Source organism: Littorina saxatilis, linkage group LG4 (assembly GCF_037325665.1).
Source record: "Littorina saxatilis isolate snail1 linkage group LG4, US_GU_Lsax_2.0, whole genome shotgun sequence".
Classification (NCBI taxonomy): domain Eukaryota; kingdom Metazoa; phylum Mollusca; class Gastropoda; order Littorinimorpha; family Littorinidae; genus Littorina; species Littorina saxatilis.
Genome location: NC_090248.1, coordinates 37,956,672 through 37,974,971, shown reverse-complemented (window position 1 = coordinate 37,974,971; position 18,300 = coordinate 37,956,672). Strand labels below are relative to the sequence as shown.

Genomic DNA, 18,300 nt, shown 5'->3' with positions numbered 1-18,300 from the left:
AACATAAAAGGAGAGATGACAGAAAGAGAAAGAAGACAATCAGTAATGAAGAAGACTGACAGACAACACCTAATGTTCGGGCGGGGATGTAGCTCAGTCAGGGCGGGGATGTAGCTCAGTCAGGGCGGGGATGTAGCTCAGTCAGGGCGGGGATGTAGCTCAGTCAGGGCGGGGATGTAGCGCGCTGGATTTGTATCAAGTTGGCCGCTGTCAGCGTGAGTTCGTCCCCACGTTCGGCGAGAGATTTATTTCTCAGAGTCAACTTTGTGTGCAGACTCTCCTCGGTGTCCGAACAAATTGTGCTTTACTACTTATTTTTCTTCTTCTGCCTTCGTGGGCTGAAACTCCCTCGTACACTCGTGTTTTTGCACGAGTGGATTTTTACGTGTATGACCGTTTTTACCCCGCCATTAAGGCAGCCAGCTTTCGGAGGAGCTTTACTACTAAAAAGTTAAAGACTGAGTTTTCTACTGATCCAACGGCTCTTGGTGTTTTTTCCACCAAGTGTGCAACGGTAATCCCATAGCCATTTTTAATCTGCAGACTTTACCTTCGTTAATTTCAGATATAAGCTATATATATAATCCACAGATATAATATGTAAATACTGACATATTAAAACAGAGAAGCCACCACAAGGCTGATTCCTTAGCGCGGTGTGGTGGTTTGAGTGCCTCGATGACCCGGAGAGCTATGCCAGCGGGAGTGTAAACTCCTGGTAGGGCCACCCAAGCTGGACAGGTCAAAGGGTAGAGGTCAGACTAATTCAGCCACCTCTCCCCGAGGCTAATGGGGTATGAGAAGGATCACTCAGACAAAAAACCAAGGACGGGGGACGTTCTGCAGCCATGGACGGCAAGTCTCCTACGACAAGGAAAAGTCGGAGAAGAAACCACTGCTGAAGACGGATGCGCTGGGCCAAAGTGCGCGTAACGACAGTGCAACGCATTTCACTCCCATGATGGACAACGACGATTCAACACGTGATGGTGCTCTACCTGTGGAGTCCCCCCGGGCTGGTAGAGTGCCGGGCCCTATGCCTCAAAGGGGCCCAACCCAAGCTACCGGAGGTCACCCCGTCCCGCCGCGAGGTGCCAGGCTACGGAGGCGGAGGGTAAATGCTACTGGCCAAAGAAGAACAACAAGCGCGAAGGAGACTCCTCGACCGCTGAACATTCTTCAATGGAATGCGGAAGGAGTGTACAACAAAAAGCTTCCTCTCACTGAAAGACTGTATGCCGACAATATTGATGTAGCCTGTATCCAAGAAACGCACTTGAATCCGAACCACCGGTTCACCATCAGAGGATACCAAACCTGCAGGCAGGACAGAGAAGAAAGACACAAAGGAGGAGTGCTGATGCTCATCAAGAACAGTATACCAGCACAAGAAATCAAAGTGGACACAAATGAGCAAGCTGAAGTCCAAGGAGTCAAAATCACAGTGGACAGCTCTGTCATTACCATCTACAACCTGTAATGCCCCCCAGACAAAGAACTTTCCTTGCAGTAACTGGAAAATCTACCAGCCGAGAACTGTTTGGTTGTTGGCGATTTCAACAGCCACTCAACTTGTTGGGGCTACGAGGAGACGGACAGAAGAGGAGAGGAAGTGGAGGACTGGCAGATCGACGCTCAAATGATACTGCTGAACGATCCAGAAGACCCACCCACCTTCTTCTCACGCAGGTGGCTGTCGACTTCCACCCCAGACCTTGCCTTCACAACTGATGACCTCTCCAAGAAAACCAAAAGAGGGATACTGAGCCAGTTAGGAGGCAGCAACCACCGGCCAGTGAAGCTGGCCATCAACTTGCAGTACAGGCCACAGAACAGTACAACGTTTCCAAGATGGAACTACAAGAAGGCAGACTGGAACATATTTGCGAGCCTCACAGACCTCTACACCAGGGGCCTGAAGACAGACGACCTGAACATCAACCGGGTCACCAGGAACTTCAACCAGGCCATCCTGAAAGCAGCTTCAGAAACAATCCCACGGGGCGCACGCAAGAACTACAGGCCCTACTGGACGGAAGAGCTTCAGGAGCTTGAGGATGAAGTCAGCAGTATCAGAGAAGAAGTGGAGGAGAACCCCTCTGTTGACAACAACATCACCCTGCAAGCAGCCACTGCCAAGTACAGGAGAGCCTACCTCCAAGCAGCAAGATCAAGCTGGAGGGAGAAGACGGAGAAGCTGAACCTAGAAAGGAACGGCAACAAGCTGTGGAAACTGACGAAAGCCATGAACGGCGAAGACACAAGAGCAGCGACAATCACCATCTCGCAGGGCCAAGAGTTGCTGACAGGAAGAAAGGCTGCCAACCTTTTCATTGACAACTACGAGAAAGTCAGCAACATCACTGTACCAGAAGAAAGAAGAGCAGAGATACAGGTCAGGAGGAGAGAAGAACCTCCAATGAGCATCAGCCAGAGGAACACATGAACAAGCCGTTCAACCATCAGGAGCTGGCAGATGCCATGAAAGCCTTGCATGAAAGAAAGTCGCCAGGGCCAGACAAGATCACCAACGAGATGCTTCTACATTTAGGCACAAGGGCAAAAACATAGCTACTGAAGCTCTACAACAACAGCTGGAAGACTGGCCATGTCCCGCAAGTCTGGCGAGAAGCTGATATGGTCCCGATCCACAAGAAGGGCAAAGACCGAGCGAAGGTGGACTCATACAGACCCATCAGCCTCACTAGCTGCGTGGGCAAACTCATGGAACGGCTGATCAACACCAGGCTCACTTGGCATCTGGAGAAGAACAACACCTTTTCTCCAGAACAGGCCGGCTTCAGGCAGCATCGCTCGACCGAGGACCAGGTGACATACATCTCCCAGAAGATCGAAGATGGCTACCAGGACAAGAAACACACCCTGACGATCTGGATTGACATGGAGAAGGCCTTTGACAAGGTCTGGAAGGAAGGGCTGAAGCTGAAGCTCCAGAAGAGTGGCGTGGCCGGATGTATGTTCCAGTGGATTTGCCAGTACTTGAACAACAGGAAAGCAAAAGTCCATGTAAGCGGGCAGTACAGCCGGAAGAAGACGCTGAAAGACGGAGTCCCACAGGGTGGAGTCCTCAGCCCCACCTTGTTCCTAGTCTTCATCAACGACATCGTCAAGGACCTCCCTCGAAATGTCCATGGAGCCATCTACGCGGACGATCTTGCACTCTGGTGCTCGGAAGAGCACATCACAACAGCAAACTACAGGATGCAAGAGGCGCTGAAAGTGCTTGAGGACTGGACAAAGAGGTGGCTCGTCAACATCAACACCAGGAAGACCACTTACACGATCTGTCGCCGAAAGAACTGAAGGCCAACCTCAAGCTCTGCGGACAGACGCTGCAGGCTGACAACACCCCCACGTACCTTGGCGTGACCTTTGACAGGCGACTCACCTGGAAACAGCAGACAGTCGACAGAGAAAGTCGAAGCCAGAGCCAAGCTAAGGTTAGCACTAATGAAAAAGCTAACTGGCACAACGTGGGGCGCAGATGCAGCAATCCTCAAGAAGATGTACGTGGGCAGCGTCAGATCAGTACTTGAGTACGGAGTGACGGCATGGGGCACAGCAGCCAAGTCAAATTTTGACAGAGTCAGCAAGTTGCAGAACCAGACGGCCAGAATCATCACTGGCGCCATGCGGTCAACCCCTATCCAAGAGCTGGAAAACATCAGGGGCCTTGAGCCCATGGAAGACAGAAGGGACACCAAACTCCTCACCCAGGCAGCTAAATTCAAACGACTGCCAACTCACCCCATGAAAGACAGACTGTGCCAACCAACAAAAGGAAGACTGAAGAGAGGAAGCTTCATCCACCAGACGAGGGTGTTGGAAAGGAGACACCAAGATATCCTGGACCAGCAACCCAAAGATATCCCCCAATACCTTGAAAACCCAAGCTGGAGTGATGAAGGAAGACCCCAGATACGCTGCAGTATTCCTGGCGTTGGCAAGAAAGACTCCCAGAGCTGTGCTGAACTGAAGTCTCTCACCATTGAACACATCCACAACTCCTACCCCCAACGCCAATGGACTCATGTATACACTGACGGATCTGCCGACCAGGCTGTCAGAAGTGGTGGTGCCGGAATCTACATAAAGTACCCAGGAGGTCGAGAAGAAGAACACATCTCCCTCGCTACCGGCCTCTACTCCACCAACTTCAAGGCTGAAGCAGTAGCGCTCCATACAGGTGCAGCCCACATTGAGCACAGTCCACTCTCCTCCAACAACGTTGTGTTCTTCAGCGACGCAAAGTCAGTCCTGCAGGCCTTAGACACTGCCAGAGACAAAGAACTGAATGACCTGTCATCCGCCTTGACCTCCCTGTGCAGAGCCCACACAGTCGTGCTGCAATGGGTCCCCTCTCACTGCAACATACCAGGCAACGAAGCCGCAGATACTCTGGCAAAGGAGGGCACTACGAAGGACCAGAATGACAGATCAACCACCTTCAAAGAAGCCAAGACCATCATCAAGGCCAAGCAACACAAAAAGTGGTTGCTGCAGCACCCACACTACAACAAAAACGACGCCTTTCACCTGCTCACAAGGTCTGAGCAGGTCCTCATATTCAGGCTGCGGACAGGCCACAACCGAATGAACCACCACCTTTTCACCAAGTTCAGAATTGGCCAGTCAGACCAGTGCCCTTGTCAAACAGGCAGCATGACAACGGAACACCTGCTGCAGACTTGCCCACTACACGATGGCCTCAGGAGCCAGATCTGGGCGGAGGCGACCACGGTGCAAGGGAAGCTCTATGGCAGTCTGGACGACCTACAGCGCACGGCAACATTTGCGCGGAGAACCGGCGTTTCCATCTGAGTGATCGACAAGAAGAAGAAGAAGAAAACAGAGAAGGCAATCCGAGTTTCCATGAAGGAAACCTCACGGGACTGTATGAAATTACCTTAGGTCGAGAACAAAAATCAAAGTTTCCGGTTCCTCGACCGACCCTACTTTTTCCTCCCGACCCTAGAACTATTTTTCTCCTTCAAAAAAACAAACAAAAACACCATAAAATAAAAGTCTCGAGTTTACAGACTTTACAAGGACCGTTTCTCTTGTCTGACATCAAGCACGATTTCTGGCCAATAAGAAGACACTTGCGCCTACAAAAATAAAATACAAAACCAACTTTAATTAACAAAAAAACAAAACAACACACGATTCCGACCTTAGTTTTTGGCCATGCCATCGGAAACAATCATTTTCTTGTTGTTGGCCTGAGCTTACCCTTTACATGCCCTTAGCGATCACGTTCTTTCTATAAATATATCGAGAGCCGCCAAACTGCGTTTGATGCGGAGCAAATCGAGCGAAGGGAATTAGGGCACCAGAGGGAGCTTACACACTGAGGCGCACGTGCCAGCTAGTATATTTTTGAAGTGTCACGGGATCATGTGACGTTCCAACGATGAAACAAAGCTTTCAACTTTGAAATATTTCATGAACGATTTCCCAAATTGCTTTTTTTAACTCAGATTTTTTTAACGCAAATATGCGCGATCCATTATTCATAATGTGTTACATCTGATTCGTGTTCTGTGCATTGATAGGCCCCGACCCTCCACCCCTCTCTCTTCACCTCCCCCTCTCTCTCTCTCTCTCTCTCTCTCTCTCTCTCTCTCTCTCTCTCTCTCTCTCTCTCTCTCTCTCTCTCTCTCTCTCTCTCTCTCTCTCTCTCTCTCTCTCTCTCTTCAACCCGCGTAAAATAAAATTTGATTTGATTTGATTTGATTTTGATCTCTCTCTCTCTCTCTCTCTCTCTCTCTCTCTCTCTCTCTCTCTCTCTCAAATTTGATTTGATTTGATCTCTTTCTCTCTCCGTCTGTCTGTCTGTCTGTCTGTCTCTCTCTCTCTCTCTCTCTCTCTCTCTCTCTCTCTCTCTCTCTCTCTCTCTCTCTCTCTCTCATATATCTTTACTGACACACACGCAGAACAAGCAGAAGAGAGCGTTGCAGGTTGAACAGGAATGATGCTCCATAACCACCAGCTGCTCAGTCCTTCCATTTTACAAAGTTGCGGTTTAACTTTTCGACCCCATCCAACTCTTTTCTAAGCATCCATACACGAAAAACGGAAGAAGAAAAAGAAAACAGTCAGTTCACAAAATGTAAACATTTATTAGACATGACAACCAAAAATCGATCGTATCTCATAAACCAAGGACAGTCACCCCCCCCCCCCCCCCCGACTCGTCTGTCTAGCAGATAGGGCCGGGCATGATGATGAAAGACCGAACAGCCACGGCGGTAGCCTCTTCTAAGCAAAACGACAAGATAAATAGAAACATCCATTGCACAAAATATCTACATTTACAAGACATGACAGCCAAAAACCGATGTATCTCAAAAACCACAGACAGGTTCCCATTCTCCCTCCGCCTGTCTAGTAGCTAGGGGCAAAATGATGGAAGACCGAAAAGCCACGGTAGCCTCTTCTAAGCAAAACGACGAGATAAATAGAAACATCCATTGCACAAAATATGTACAACATTTACAAGAAATGACAACCCAAAACCGATCGTATCTCCAAAACCATGGATAGTTTTCCTTTCTCCCCTCTTATGTTTAGCAGCTAGGGGCAAAATAATGAAAGACCGAACAGCCACGGTATCCTCCCCTAAGCAAAACGCGAAGATAAATGAAAACATCCATTGCACAAAATATGCACAACATTAATAAGACCTGACAACCCAAAACCGATGTATCTCAAAAACCAGAGACAGGTTCCCATTGTCCGTCTGTCTAGTAGCTATAGGGGCAAAATGATGGAAGACCAAACAGCCACGGTAGCCTTTTCTACGCAAAACGACAATATAAATGGAAACATCCATTGCAGAAAATATGTACAACATTTACAAGAGATGACAAACAAAGACCGGTCTCAAAACCCCTGGACAGTTTATCATGCTCCCCTCGTCCGTCCAGCAGCTAGGGGTGAAATGATGAGAGATCGAACAGCCGATGTCCCTTTTCTAAGCAAAATTAATGGATAAATGGAAACATTCATGGCACAAAATATGTACAACACTTACAAGAGATGACAAGAAAAGACCGGTCTCAAAACCCATGGAGTTGGACAGTTTATCATTCTCCCCTCGTCTGCCTAGCAGCTAGGGGCGAAATGATGAGAGATCGAACCGACAACTCTTGGGGATTGGCAGGGAGTCTGGGGAGGGTAAAAAAGCTTCATAAACTTGCCGGTTATTACATCTTTGTGTCTGAGCCGATTGTTTGCAGCCGCAAGCACACTCCGCTAGAGCCATGGAGCCCCTGGGACCGGCGGCCATGTTTTTTTTTTTTGGTCTCCCTTCCGCTATTGCTCAGTGTTAGTGAGACCTAATTTTCTAGCTTACGAGAGCACGCGACTAAAACGTCACAGAAAAGAAAACTACCTTTTTTGGTGTTTTATTCTCCTCAAAATGCAGGCAAAAGAGCCTAACTAAAGCAAGATATAGTTTTCACGATTAACAAATCCTTGCAGCCTCTCCATACGATGGATAACGCTGCTGAACGCGGAACAGTCACGTACCCTTTTTTTGGCTTTGCAGTTATACGTAGCGAGTCAGTGCTCGCCAACTTGGCACTTCATTCTTGTTCGGGCATTCTTTTCGCTGAGCGCATTGTTTGTCTCTCTAAGCCTTGGACTCAGGCCTGTCTTCTGTCTCCCAAGGTGACCTTTGGGGGAAAACAAAGGCCGAGGCCAAGGTCATAGCAATTGCTTTCACCGATGTCGGAGGCTATTGTGGTGGTATCCGCCGGCCTATGAAACTTACACCAAGCGGCGACAAATGTGAGGTAACCCGAGTAATTTACAGAGCTTACGCGGTATAATTTCAGATAATTCCAGATTAATAATAATAAATCATTTTTCTATGGAGTATATCCCGACAACAGCTCCAGGCGCTTTACAATTCCAATACAAGAAACATATAAAAAAAAAACACACACAGAACTGCAACTTAAACTAGCATTAGTAAAAAGACTTAGCCTAACACAGCCAACAACAGCACACGTTACTATCTCGAAAGCCTACCTTGTAACAGAGCATACACAGCATGAACTCAACTAATTTCAGAACAGTCGGCACGAAAAGTTATCATCGGAAAGGTAAATTCCGCCTCGATCAAGCGATCACCTTCACCGTCACAGAACTGTCCAGGTTTTTGTTATATATTGCTCTTATATCGCGCGCGTATCTCCAGACTCGGACTCAAGGCGCAGGGATCTATTTATGCCGTGTGAGATGGAATTTTTTACACAATACATCACGCATTCACATCGACCAGCAGATCGCAGCCATTTCGGCGCATATCCTACTTTTCACGGCCTATTATTCCAAGTCACACGGGTATTTTGGTGGACATTTTTTTGTCTATGCCTATACAATTTTGCCAGGAAAGACCCTTTTGTCAATCGTGGGTTCTTTAACGTGCACACCCCAATGTAGTGTACACAAAGGGACCTCGGTTTTTCGTCTCATCCGAAAGACTATCACTTGAACCCACCACCTAGGTTAGGAAAGGGGGGAGAAAATTGCTAACGCCCTGACCCAGGGTCGAACTCGCAACCTCTCGCTTCCGAGCGCAAGTGCGTTACAACTCGGCCACCCAGTCCTTTTACACGGGCTAAGAGCACCCTTCCACTTTAATACATGCTAGAAATCAAGAGCCCCACCGATTCATCTTGGCGCACGTTAAATGTCAAAGCAGCACCGCCCTAATATCACTCTTCGTGGTGGACTGGGCGTTAAGCAAACAAACAAACAAACAAACCGATTCTTCAAAGCAGCACCGCCCTGATATCACTCTTCGTGGTGGACTGGGCGTTAATCAATCAATCAATCAATATGAGGCTTATATCGCGCATATTCCGTGGGTACAGTTCTAGGCGCTCTGCAATGATGCCGTGTGAGATGGAATTTTATATAAGGCCAGTAGATTGCAGCCATCTCGGCGCATATTTACCTTTCACGGCCTATTATTCCAAGCCACACGGGTATAGCTCTTTCTCACTAGCGAGGCCGGAGGTGTGCACGAGTTTCGTCCCTTTGGTTCGGTAAGTTCCGGTTAAGATAGAGGCGGCAGTCGAGCGCATGAACGTGAAAGAATTGAAAGATTTTCTTCGGAAACATGGCCAACTTGTCAGTGGAAAAAAAGAAGAATTAGTGCGCAGAGCAAGAGGCACGTTTCAGCTGCGAAAAGATGGCAAGGATGCTATCGATAATGCTGTGGAAACAAATGATTCAAGTTAGCATTTGACAGACCACTTCGACTGTCAGTGTCACGAACTTGTAGCCTATGTGTTAAATGTTATCAATAATTATTGAGCACACGCGGAATTTGTGCGTGAATCAGTGAGTCCTTTTGATGCTTGGTAGTCATGCATTTATTGTTGTTAACTGGATGTGCGTGTTGTCTAAGGCTAATGTCAGACGGAGCTCGCAAAACACGAAACAAAAGCCGAACAAAAGCAAAACAACACACAAAAGCACCATGTTTTGCTTTTGTTCGGCTTTTGTTTCGTGTTTTGCGAGCTCCATCTGACATTAGCCTAAGAGCAGTTTCACATTACCAGTTCATGGCTCTTTAATGTTACTTCAGTTGTTTTACTTTACATTGTTTACCAACTTTGTTAAACTGCTATTGTTTGTATATGTTTTAGATAAATAAAACCCAAACTGTATCAACTGCGTCTGTTGAAGTGTGTGTGATTATCTGTAAAACAAGTCATTCATCAAGCTTCAGATTCATCATGTCTTTATTCTTTGAATACATATATAATTATATAATACACTGCATTGTCGTTCCTCGGCAAATATTTCAGCCAACTGTGAATAAAAAACAAAATGTAATCATACACAGGTAATAAATATTTTTCCATTAAAAACATAAAAAGCATAGATACACACCACACAAACCCTATTTATAATTTCATGTACATAATCCCACGTTACAAAATAGTGCACTCCTTACAACACACGCTCACACCTGGTTGGTTTGCGTTCAACTTCTCAGACATATAATTATTTTAACTGGATACAAAAATTTGGAGTACAAACCAGCATCAGTTTTCATGCATACTAGTTTTATAATTTCTGTCTTCCATGCATTGGGAATGTAAGCATCAATGAGTGACATACACAGAGTCAATGACTGAGATTTATAGTGACACTAGAGACTACAGTCATACTGAGACACGGCAGTCCTTCTTACAGCTCATGTGCCTGTTACTGTTTCACACAGACAGGAGCAAAATGCACTAATGATTGAAGGAAGTATGTTGTACAACAACATTCTTTTACACTTTTATGTACATGAACAAATAATACCCATCTGATTAACTAGACGAGAAAGTCACTCTGTCAAGTTGCACAAAATCTTGTCATTTTCTAAAAGAAAGAGTAACACGTAGGCGCTGCTCCCAAGCTCTTTTCAGTTGCTTGTTTGTTGGAAGTTTATGTAGCCTGACAACTCTTCCTTCAATAATTTTTCCACGATAGTTATGGCAAATGACACAGTACTGCTTTCCACCACCACACACTCTGAGCGAGCTTTCTTTCAGTGCAGACGCCATGATGTAGAAGATACCGGAACTAACCCAGCGTTTCTCCTTCGTTGAAGAGCATGGAAAGATAACTCGTACTTGACTAGAAGTGAGAAAGAGCTATAGGTAGACAATTATTAACTGTTCCTAAGCAATTTTGCCAGGAAAGACCCTTTTGTCAATCGTGGGATCTTTAACGTGCACACCCAATGTAGTGTACACGGGGGGAGGGTTCGGACACCGAAGAGAGTCTGCACACAAAGTTGACTCTGTGAAATAAATTTCCGCCGAACCTGGGATCGAACTCACGCTCATAGCGGCCAACTGAATACAAATCAAGCGCACTACCAACTGAGCTATATCCCCGCCCGTTAAGCAAACAAACAAACAAACAAACAAACAAACAAACAAACAAACAAACAAACAAACAAACAAAACAAAACAAAACAAAACAAACAAAAGTAAACAAACAAAGCAAAACCAAACCAAACCAAACCAAACCAACCAAACTACCAACCAACCAACCAACCAACCAACCAACCAACCAACCAAACAAACAAACAAACAAACAAACAAACCGATTCATCTACAGAATGAAGAAATTGTGATACACTTATTTTGTCAGAGACACCGATGTGTCTTCGTGTTTTCCAAGCCCTGACACTTTCGCTGTGAACGTGGGATCTTTTTCGTGCGCATGTACGTGTGCGCACGGGGGGTATTCGGACACCGAAGAGAGTCTGCACAAAGTTGACTCCGAGAAATAAATCTCTCGCCGAACGTGGGGATCGAACCCACGCTGATAGCGACCAACTGGCTACAAAGCCAGCGCGCTACCGACTGAGCTACGTCCCCGCCCGGCCCTCTCTGCAGAGTAAGCAGCCGGGCTGTTGATTAGTTGTATGTGTCCAAGTAAAAGGATGCTCTCAAGTCAATTGGAAGCCTGGACAGATCTGTCGTGGTGAACATGATTGTGTACGCTTGGGGGGGGGGGGGGGGAGGGGGGGGAGGGGGGGGAGGGGGGAGGGGGGAGGGGGGGGGGGGCGATACCTTTCAGATAGCATCTCCAATCGACAGGACTTTATTGGAAATCTTCAATCGAGAACACAGACATGGCGAAGAATCAAGTTCCCTCGATTCTTTCTCTCGGCCTTGGTGATAATGACAATGGGGCAGATCACAGGAGCTTGTATCCAATCGCCGGTCGATCATTATTTACGCCTTATTCCCTACAGTCTCCTCACTACTACTATTCACTACAAGTTGTAGTAAATAGTACTAGTAAGGGTAAGCATGCAGCTGTAAATAATAAGCATGCAGGAGTAAATAATTATTGACCGGTGGTTGGATACAAGCTCCTGTGGGGCAGATTGTGAAAACGCAATCATCATCTAACTCCGAAACAATTTGTGGTCGCGGCCAGCCCAAAGCACGTGCGTCACAGCAGCGTCATTGAATCTGTCCTCAAAAGCCGAGGACGACTTAGCTTTTGTTCTGTTCACACATTTAGCCATATGATTTTCTTTGCGATAATATCGGTTACGGGGGTTAGGGTTCCACAATGATAATGAGTGCGCGTTTTGTGGTCGGATGCGAGATTACAATGATATTACGGTTGCAAAATGATGAATGCGCGTTTTTTTTGTCAGATGGGAGAATACATGGGGGAAAGGCTCCTAATCAGGACCATTTGTGATTTTTTTTCTGTATTTAATTTTTGCTGAATGTCTATCAAAGCTATTTCACTCTAATTAGGCCTAACGGTTAACCTAAGAGAGAAGGACTACCTTGAAACACAAAATGAAACTTCTTCGCAAGAAAACAAGCTTGTTTTCAGCCTGAAACAAAAAGGGGTCCATATTAGGAGCCCTTCCCCTAATATTGTAGCTTGACCGATACTGCTATGTTTGAGCCGCAGATCATTCTTTGAAAAAAATTCCCAGAGAAAAAAAAGCTTGTAGATTCTTTCAGAAAATTAGCAGAATATTGTTCTCTCCGCAGAACTGCTAATATGAATTTGCTGGCACGTGCAGTGTTGCTGATTTGTTTTGGGGTAGATCGGCGTAGGTGAGTCCTTTGAGAAAAATACTTCTTGATTGTTTTCTCGCAGAAGAACAGCAAACTTCATCTTTTTTCTTCTGCGTTCGTGGGCTGAAACTCCCACGTACACGCGTGTTTTTGCACGAGTGGAGTTTTACGTGTATGACCGTTTTTACCCCGCCATTTAGGCAGCCATACGCCGCTTTCGGAGGAAGCATGCTGGGTATTTTCGTGTTTCTATAACCCACCAAACTCCGACATGGATTGCAGGATCTTTTCCGTGCGCACTTGATCTTGTGCTTGCGTGTACACACGAAGGGGGTTAAGTCACTGGCAGATCTGCACATAAGCTGACCTGGGAAATCGGTAAAATCTTCACTCTTAACCCACCAGGCAGGAGCGACCGGGATTCAAACTCACGACCTCCCGATTAGGAGGCCGACGTCTTACTACCTCGCCACTGCGCCCGTCTTTGCATTAATAAAAGTGACTTGTATCAAATATATAACTCAATAATAGCACTGGATTATGAGGTTTGAATATGTTTGGGTCTTGTGCTTGCGTGTACACACGAAGGGGGATAAGGCACTAGCAGGTCTGCACATAAGTTGACCTGGGAGATCGGAAAAATCTCCACACTTAACCCACCAGGCCGCCGCGGCCGGGATTCGAACTCACGACATTCCGATTAAGAGGCCGACGTCTTACCACCCCGCCACAGCGCCCGTCGACACAGCGAACAAAGGGCAATTATCCTATAGATATACCGTTTATTCTCTTTTGAGAACACACAGCATACACCTTTTAGTCTCTTAAAAAAATGTATTGTCATCCGATGTTAATAGTGCGTGTAGTGGTCATCTAGTAATTTTAGTCAGTAATTTTTTTTTATATATTTGTCTATTGGGTTGGTTGTGTGTGTGTGTGTGTGGTTGTGTGCGCGTGCGCGTGTGCGTGCGTGCGTGCGTGCGTGCGTGTGTATGTGTTTGTGTTGGAGTGTTTGTATGTGCGCGTGTGTGTGTGTGTGTGTGTGTGTGTGTGTGTGTGTGTGTGGATGCGTGCGTCCGTGTGTGTGTATGTGTGTGTGTGTGTGTGTGTGTGTGTGTGTGTGTGTGAAGTGAACTATCGTGAAATTGTATGTCGGCAATTTAGACTACTTCGTATAAATGTAATACATGTTAAATGTTTGTGATTGATATAGCCACAGCTGCTTCATCAACCTTTCTTCGCGCAAGGTTGACCTGTAGCAAGCTAGATAAACACAAAAAGCACAAATCGTCACCAGTGATGAACATAGAACTGATACCAATCAGTTAATTGTAGCGTGACCTTAAAGGCACAGTAAGCCTCCCGTAAACCATCACAGAGCTCCCCGAGCGTCTAAATACAGTACAAGCATACTTCCATTTGAACGCTCACCGAACGGGAACATCCTGGCTGCTTTCTGTCGAGCGTGAGACATTTTCCAAGAATTTATTTTCGTGGACTTGGCCCTGAAGAACAATGGCGCCTCGTTTTTGCACTAGACCTAACTTTTAAAATCTAAATAATAAATTGACAGCTTGTTACACAAACATTCTTTAATCATAAAAGAATTCGTTTTTCATCAAGACAAGATTAGAACAATTTGAAGTTGTGAAAGTTTAAAAAAAGAAAAGACCGGAAGCAGGGTCACGCAAGGGTCGTAGCAGACGACGGCCCGGTTTATCAGTGCAAATCGCCGTTCCTCTCAACAGTCAAAAGCCATCGCTAGAGTTCTTGTGAACCACAGCCGTTGTTTCGTGCATAAAAAACGTGCTATTGTAGATAAGCTCACGTCGAGTCGCATTCAAATGACTAACTATGACGACTGCATTGTGAAAAGGGGGAAAACTGGATCACACGGGTTCACGATGGCTCAGGGGTAAGATAAACCATGCAAAAATAAATTCTTTGAAAATTGTTCGCTCTTTACGGAGGGCACCTAGGATGTTCTCAATTGGTGAGTGTTTAAATGAAAGGGTGTTTGTACTGTGTGTAAAAGCCTGACCGTATCTGTGATGGTTTACGGGAGGCTTACTCTGCCTTTAATTCTGACGTTACTGTCTAGTATCGTCCGATTCGCAAATTGCACGCATTTGTAAATGACTAAGAATAGCAAACAACAATATATCGCTAAAATCAATACTCCAATCTTCCACTCTTGAAAATGGCCACGACAAAAGCTTTTTTTTTCTGTGAAGACTTATTAAAGGCACGGTGAGTCTCGTGTTTACAATTCCACTCAAAATCTCAGATCTGCATGTTCGGGTTTTTACATGTGATAAGAGCATCTCCCCGCTTGCACACACACCAAAACTCAACATCGAAGAATCAACATTGAAAGAATCAAGTGGGCGCAGTGGCGTGGTGGTAAGACGTTGGCCTCCTAATCGGGAGGTTGTGAGTTCGAATCCCGGTCGCTGCCGCCGGGTGGGTTAAGAGTGGAGATTTTTCCGATCTCCCAGGTCAACTTATGTGCAGACCTCCTTGTGACTTAACCCCGTTCGTGTGTACACGCAAGCACAAGATCAAGTGCGCACGGAAAAGATCCTGTAATCCATGTCAGAGTTCGGTGGGTTATGGAAACACGAAAATACCCAGCATGCCTACTCAACGAAAGCGGAGTGAGCTGACTATGCTCTCAGAGTATAGTGTGGGGAATTGAACCCAAATGGGCAAACGAGCTCACACGTAACCAGAACATTCTGGAACGCTGAAGAAGAAGAAGGAAGAATCAAGTTAATTTCGCAGTTTGACACAATAGTGGCTCTATGTAGAATCGTTCCAGGCAGGATGTTGATTCATGGTATGCGTCCAAGTGGAGGGATGTTATTACCCCTCGTAAAAGTCTGGACATCTCAGAGATGGTGAGTGGAATTGTACACACGAGAATCACCGTGCCTTTAATAATGCTACGTGGACACTATGTTCCCGGCGGCCACGGCAGCCCCGTTTGCCTGAAACGTAGTGCGCCGTGTGATTTTGGCCATTTTTTTTCTCAGTATTCAAGTTTTGTTAGGCCCTGTCAAGTTTTCTCACGGTCTATCACGGTATCCGCGACGGGCCGTGGGGGGAAAGGGGCCTCTAGTCCCGGAGGCGCACTGCGGTTCGGCCAGCCGTCTACCACGGATGCCAGTACGTTCCCTCCCGGCCCGTCACGTTCAGATGGGGTCCCTCACGTTTTTACGTTCTGATCAAGGTCTGACACGTTTTTCACGTTCTGTCAAGGCTTTCTACGGATAAAACGTGGACGCCGGGCAGCTTTGGAGCACGTTTTTCTTTCTTTCTTTATTTGGTGTTTAACGTCGTTTTCAACCGTTCAAGGTTATATCGCGACGGAGCACGTTTTTGCCCACGGTAGAAAAAAGAAGGCCTCCCAAGCAATGGCAATCATTGTATCCTGTACTGTATCATTGTAGCCCGGCTTATTATATACTCCCTCCCAGACCGCGTGCGCCGTGTCAGACCGTAGTAGAACGCAACGCGCCGTAGCACGCCGGGCCCGCAAACCGTCACACGCCGGGACGTGCCGTGATTGAACGCGACGAAACGGCTACCATACACCCTAGCTTGCCGTGAGAACCGTGATAAAACGGGGCAAAACGCGCATCAACCGTGAAGCAACCGTGACAAAACGCACACTAAACGCGGCAGAACGCAACAAAACGTTAAAGGACCGTGAGATACCGGGGAATACACATTCTTCCCGTCCCACTACGGACCGCCTCCACATTTTGTTAAAGCCTATTGCGTACTGTCACGTTTTGTTGCGTTTACTCCGTTTCATTACGGCCTACTAGGTTTCTAATCCGCACCGTGACTGCCGTGGCACATGTTTTGACAGATTAAAAATCACGGCCTGTCACGCCGTGACCGCCGGGAACATAGCATATAATGGAAGGGCGCTGGTTCTGTGCGACGTTTAGTTTTTGAGATAGGTGTGACTGACGAAGAACAGGACGTCACATTCCAAATAAGCATGACTATGTTGCAGGTGGAAGCCGCTGAGATTGGATTTCTTCGGGAGATTTCCGCAAAAATAGATATTACACGATTTGCGCGAAACAGTTGAGAAGCAGACGATCTCTGAGATCTCTGTTCGTCTCGTGATAACGTTATTTTGTATGATAACGATTTACTTGCAAACTAAAGTATACAATTTGGTGTGTCAGTGGTAAATGTAGATAGAAATGTGTAATACAGACAAAGCGAACAAATAAACGTGTTTTTCTCGGGAAAATGTTGCGTTGTGCGGGTGTTTGGGTGGCCACGTGATGTACACAAAGCAAAGTGCGGGACGGACTCTGCTCTTTGCTGTAACACTGGCAAGTTCAAAACACGAGAAAAACGTTATGCGGGCAGACACGGGGGATGTATGTATTTTTGAAATGGTTGTAAAAGAAGTCTCGTATTTATCACCGTACTCAGGCCCTGTTCTTTTTTTCGTCACACCTAAAACCGTTATTTTTTGTGAGCGACGCAGCATTAATAAGTCTTCCAAGAAAAAAGCTTTTATCACGGCCAACTTCACGGGGAAAACTGTGTCTTTCAGGGCTATATGGCGGACACCGTTCAGACAACAGACGCTATTTCCTTCTCGCTATTTAAAGCTCTCCTGCGACTTGACATTTAGATCTGAACTTTGTGCTTCTCAGCGAAAAAGGACTTCCTACACGAACTTTCGTCTTTGTTCTTGAACAATCGCGCTTTTCTTCAAGAGCTGTGAAAAATTCAGTGCGAAGAAGACCTATCGCGACGGTTTCACTATTGTCGTACATTTGTGAATTGTTTTCAACCTTTCAATTTTAAAAACTGAAAGGGACGTTAAAAGCCAACACCCAATCCACTTAAAATCTTCAAGTCAAACGCCGCTGGAACAGGACAAAAATAAAGTCCAGAGAAAATAATGGTCAATGAAGCGTAAGAGTGTGTGTGGGGTTAATATGCTTATTATATTTTATGTTTTGACTATATTTGCTTCCATTGCGTTGTAATGTTTTACCAATTGATGGTGGATTGGTCTCCATTTGGTGTTATTAAAGAATCGAACCGCTTAAACTAAGCCACAATCTTAGTCCGACAGTACGCACAACTCAAACCATTTTCTTTTGTGAGAATAATAGACAACGCCGTCAGAAGGTTTCCTCCAGCAGCCTATTCCGATCTTCAATTAGAGGCATTATTTTTTTTATTTTATCTATCATTTATTAAATTGCATTGCTCACCGGTGTCTGAGTATCTGGTGAAGGCACATTTCTGTTTTTGTCCACTTTCAGAAAAATAGAGTTGTATTGTATTGCATTGTATCGGATTGTATCGGATTGTATTGTATTGTATTGTATTGTATTGTATTGTATTGTATCGTATCCCATTCTAATTTATTCAGTCCGAAGTTGGAAATACCTTTTCCACCAGACGAAGCCGACGCTGACGACTCTTCGGACATTATCCTTGTAATTATTTGTACGCGAATGCGCCAAAGCCGGTCATTCATTAATAATTCATGAAAAGGACAGACAACCCGTGTCAAATAAATACAGGAAACGGAGGGCATGACGGTTATGGCGGTCAGTGGCATTGGGAACGAGAACTTTGCGTGGCTTCAGGACATAAAAAGACACCCACAGTAAAGTAGTTATAGGTCCGCTGTACCCTTTCTGTCTTAGATGTT

General features: G+C 46.0%; 1 protein-coding gene across 1 annotated transcript in view; it reads left to right on the top strand.

The window, feature by feature from the left end:
- Positions 1 to 3,471: 3,471 nt before the first annotated feature.
- The window catches only part of LOC138965581 (uncharacterized), a 15,807-nt gene continuing 978 nt past the window's right edge, over positions 3,472 to 18,300 (top strand). The window contains exon 1 of the mRNA XM_070337765.1: positions 3,472 to 4,362. Within this exon, the coding sequence (XP_070193866.1) occupies positions 3,472 to 4,362 (891 nt within the window). The remainder of the gene's footprint in view (positions 4,363 to 18,300) is intronic.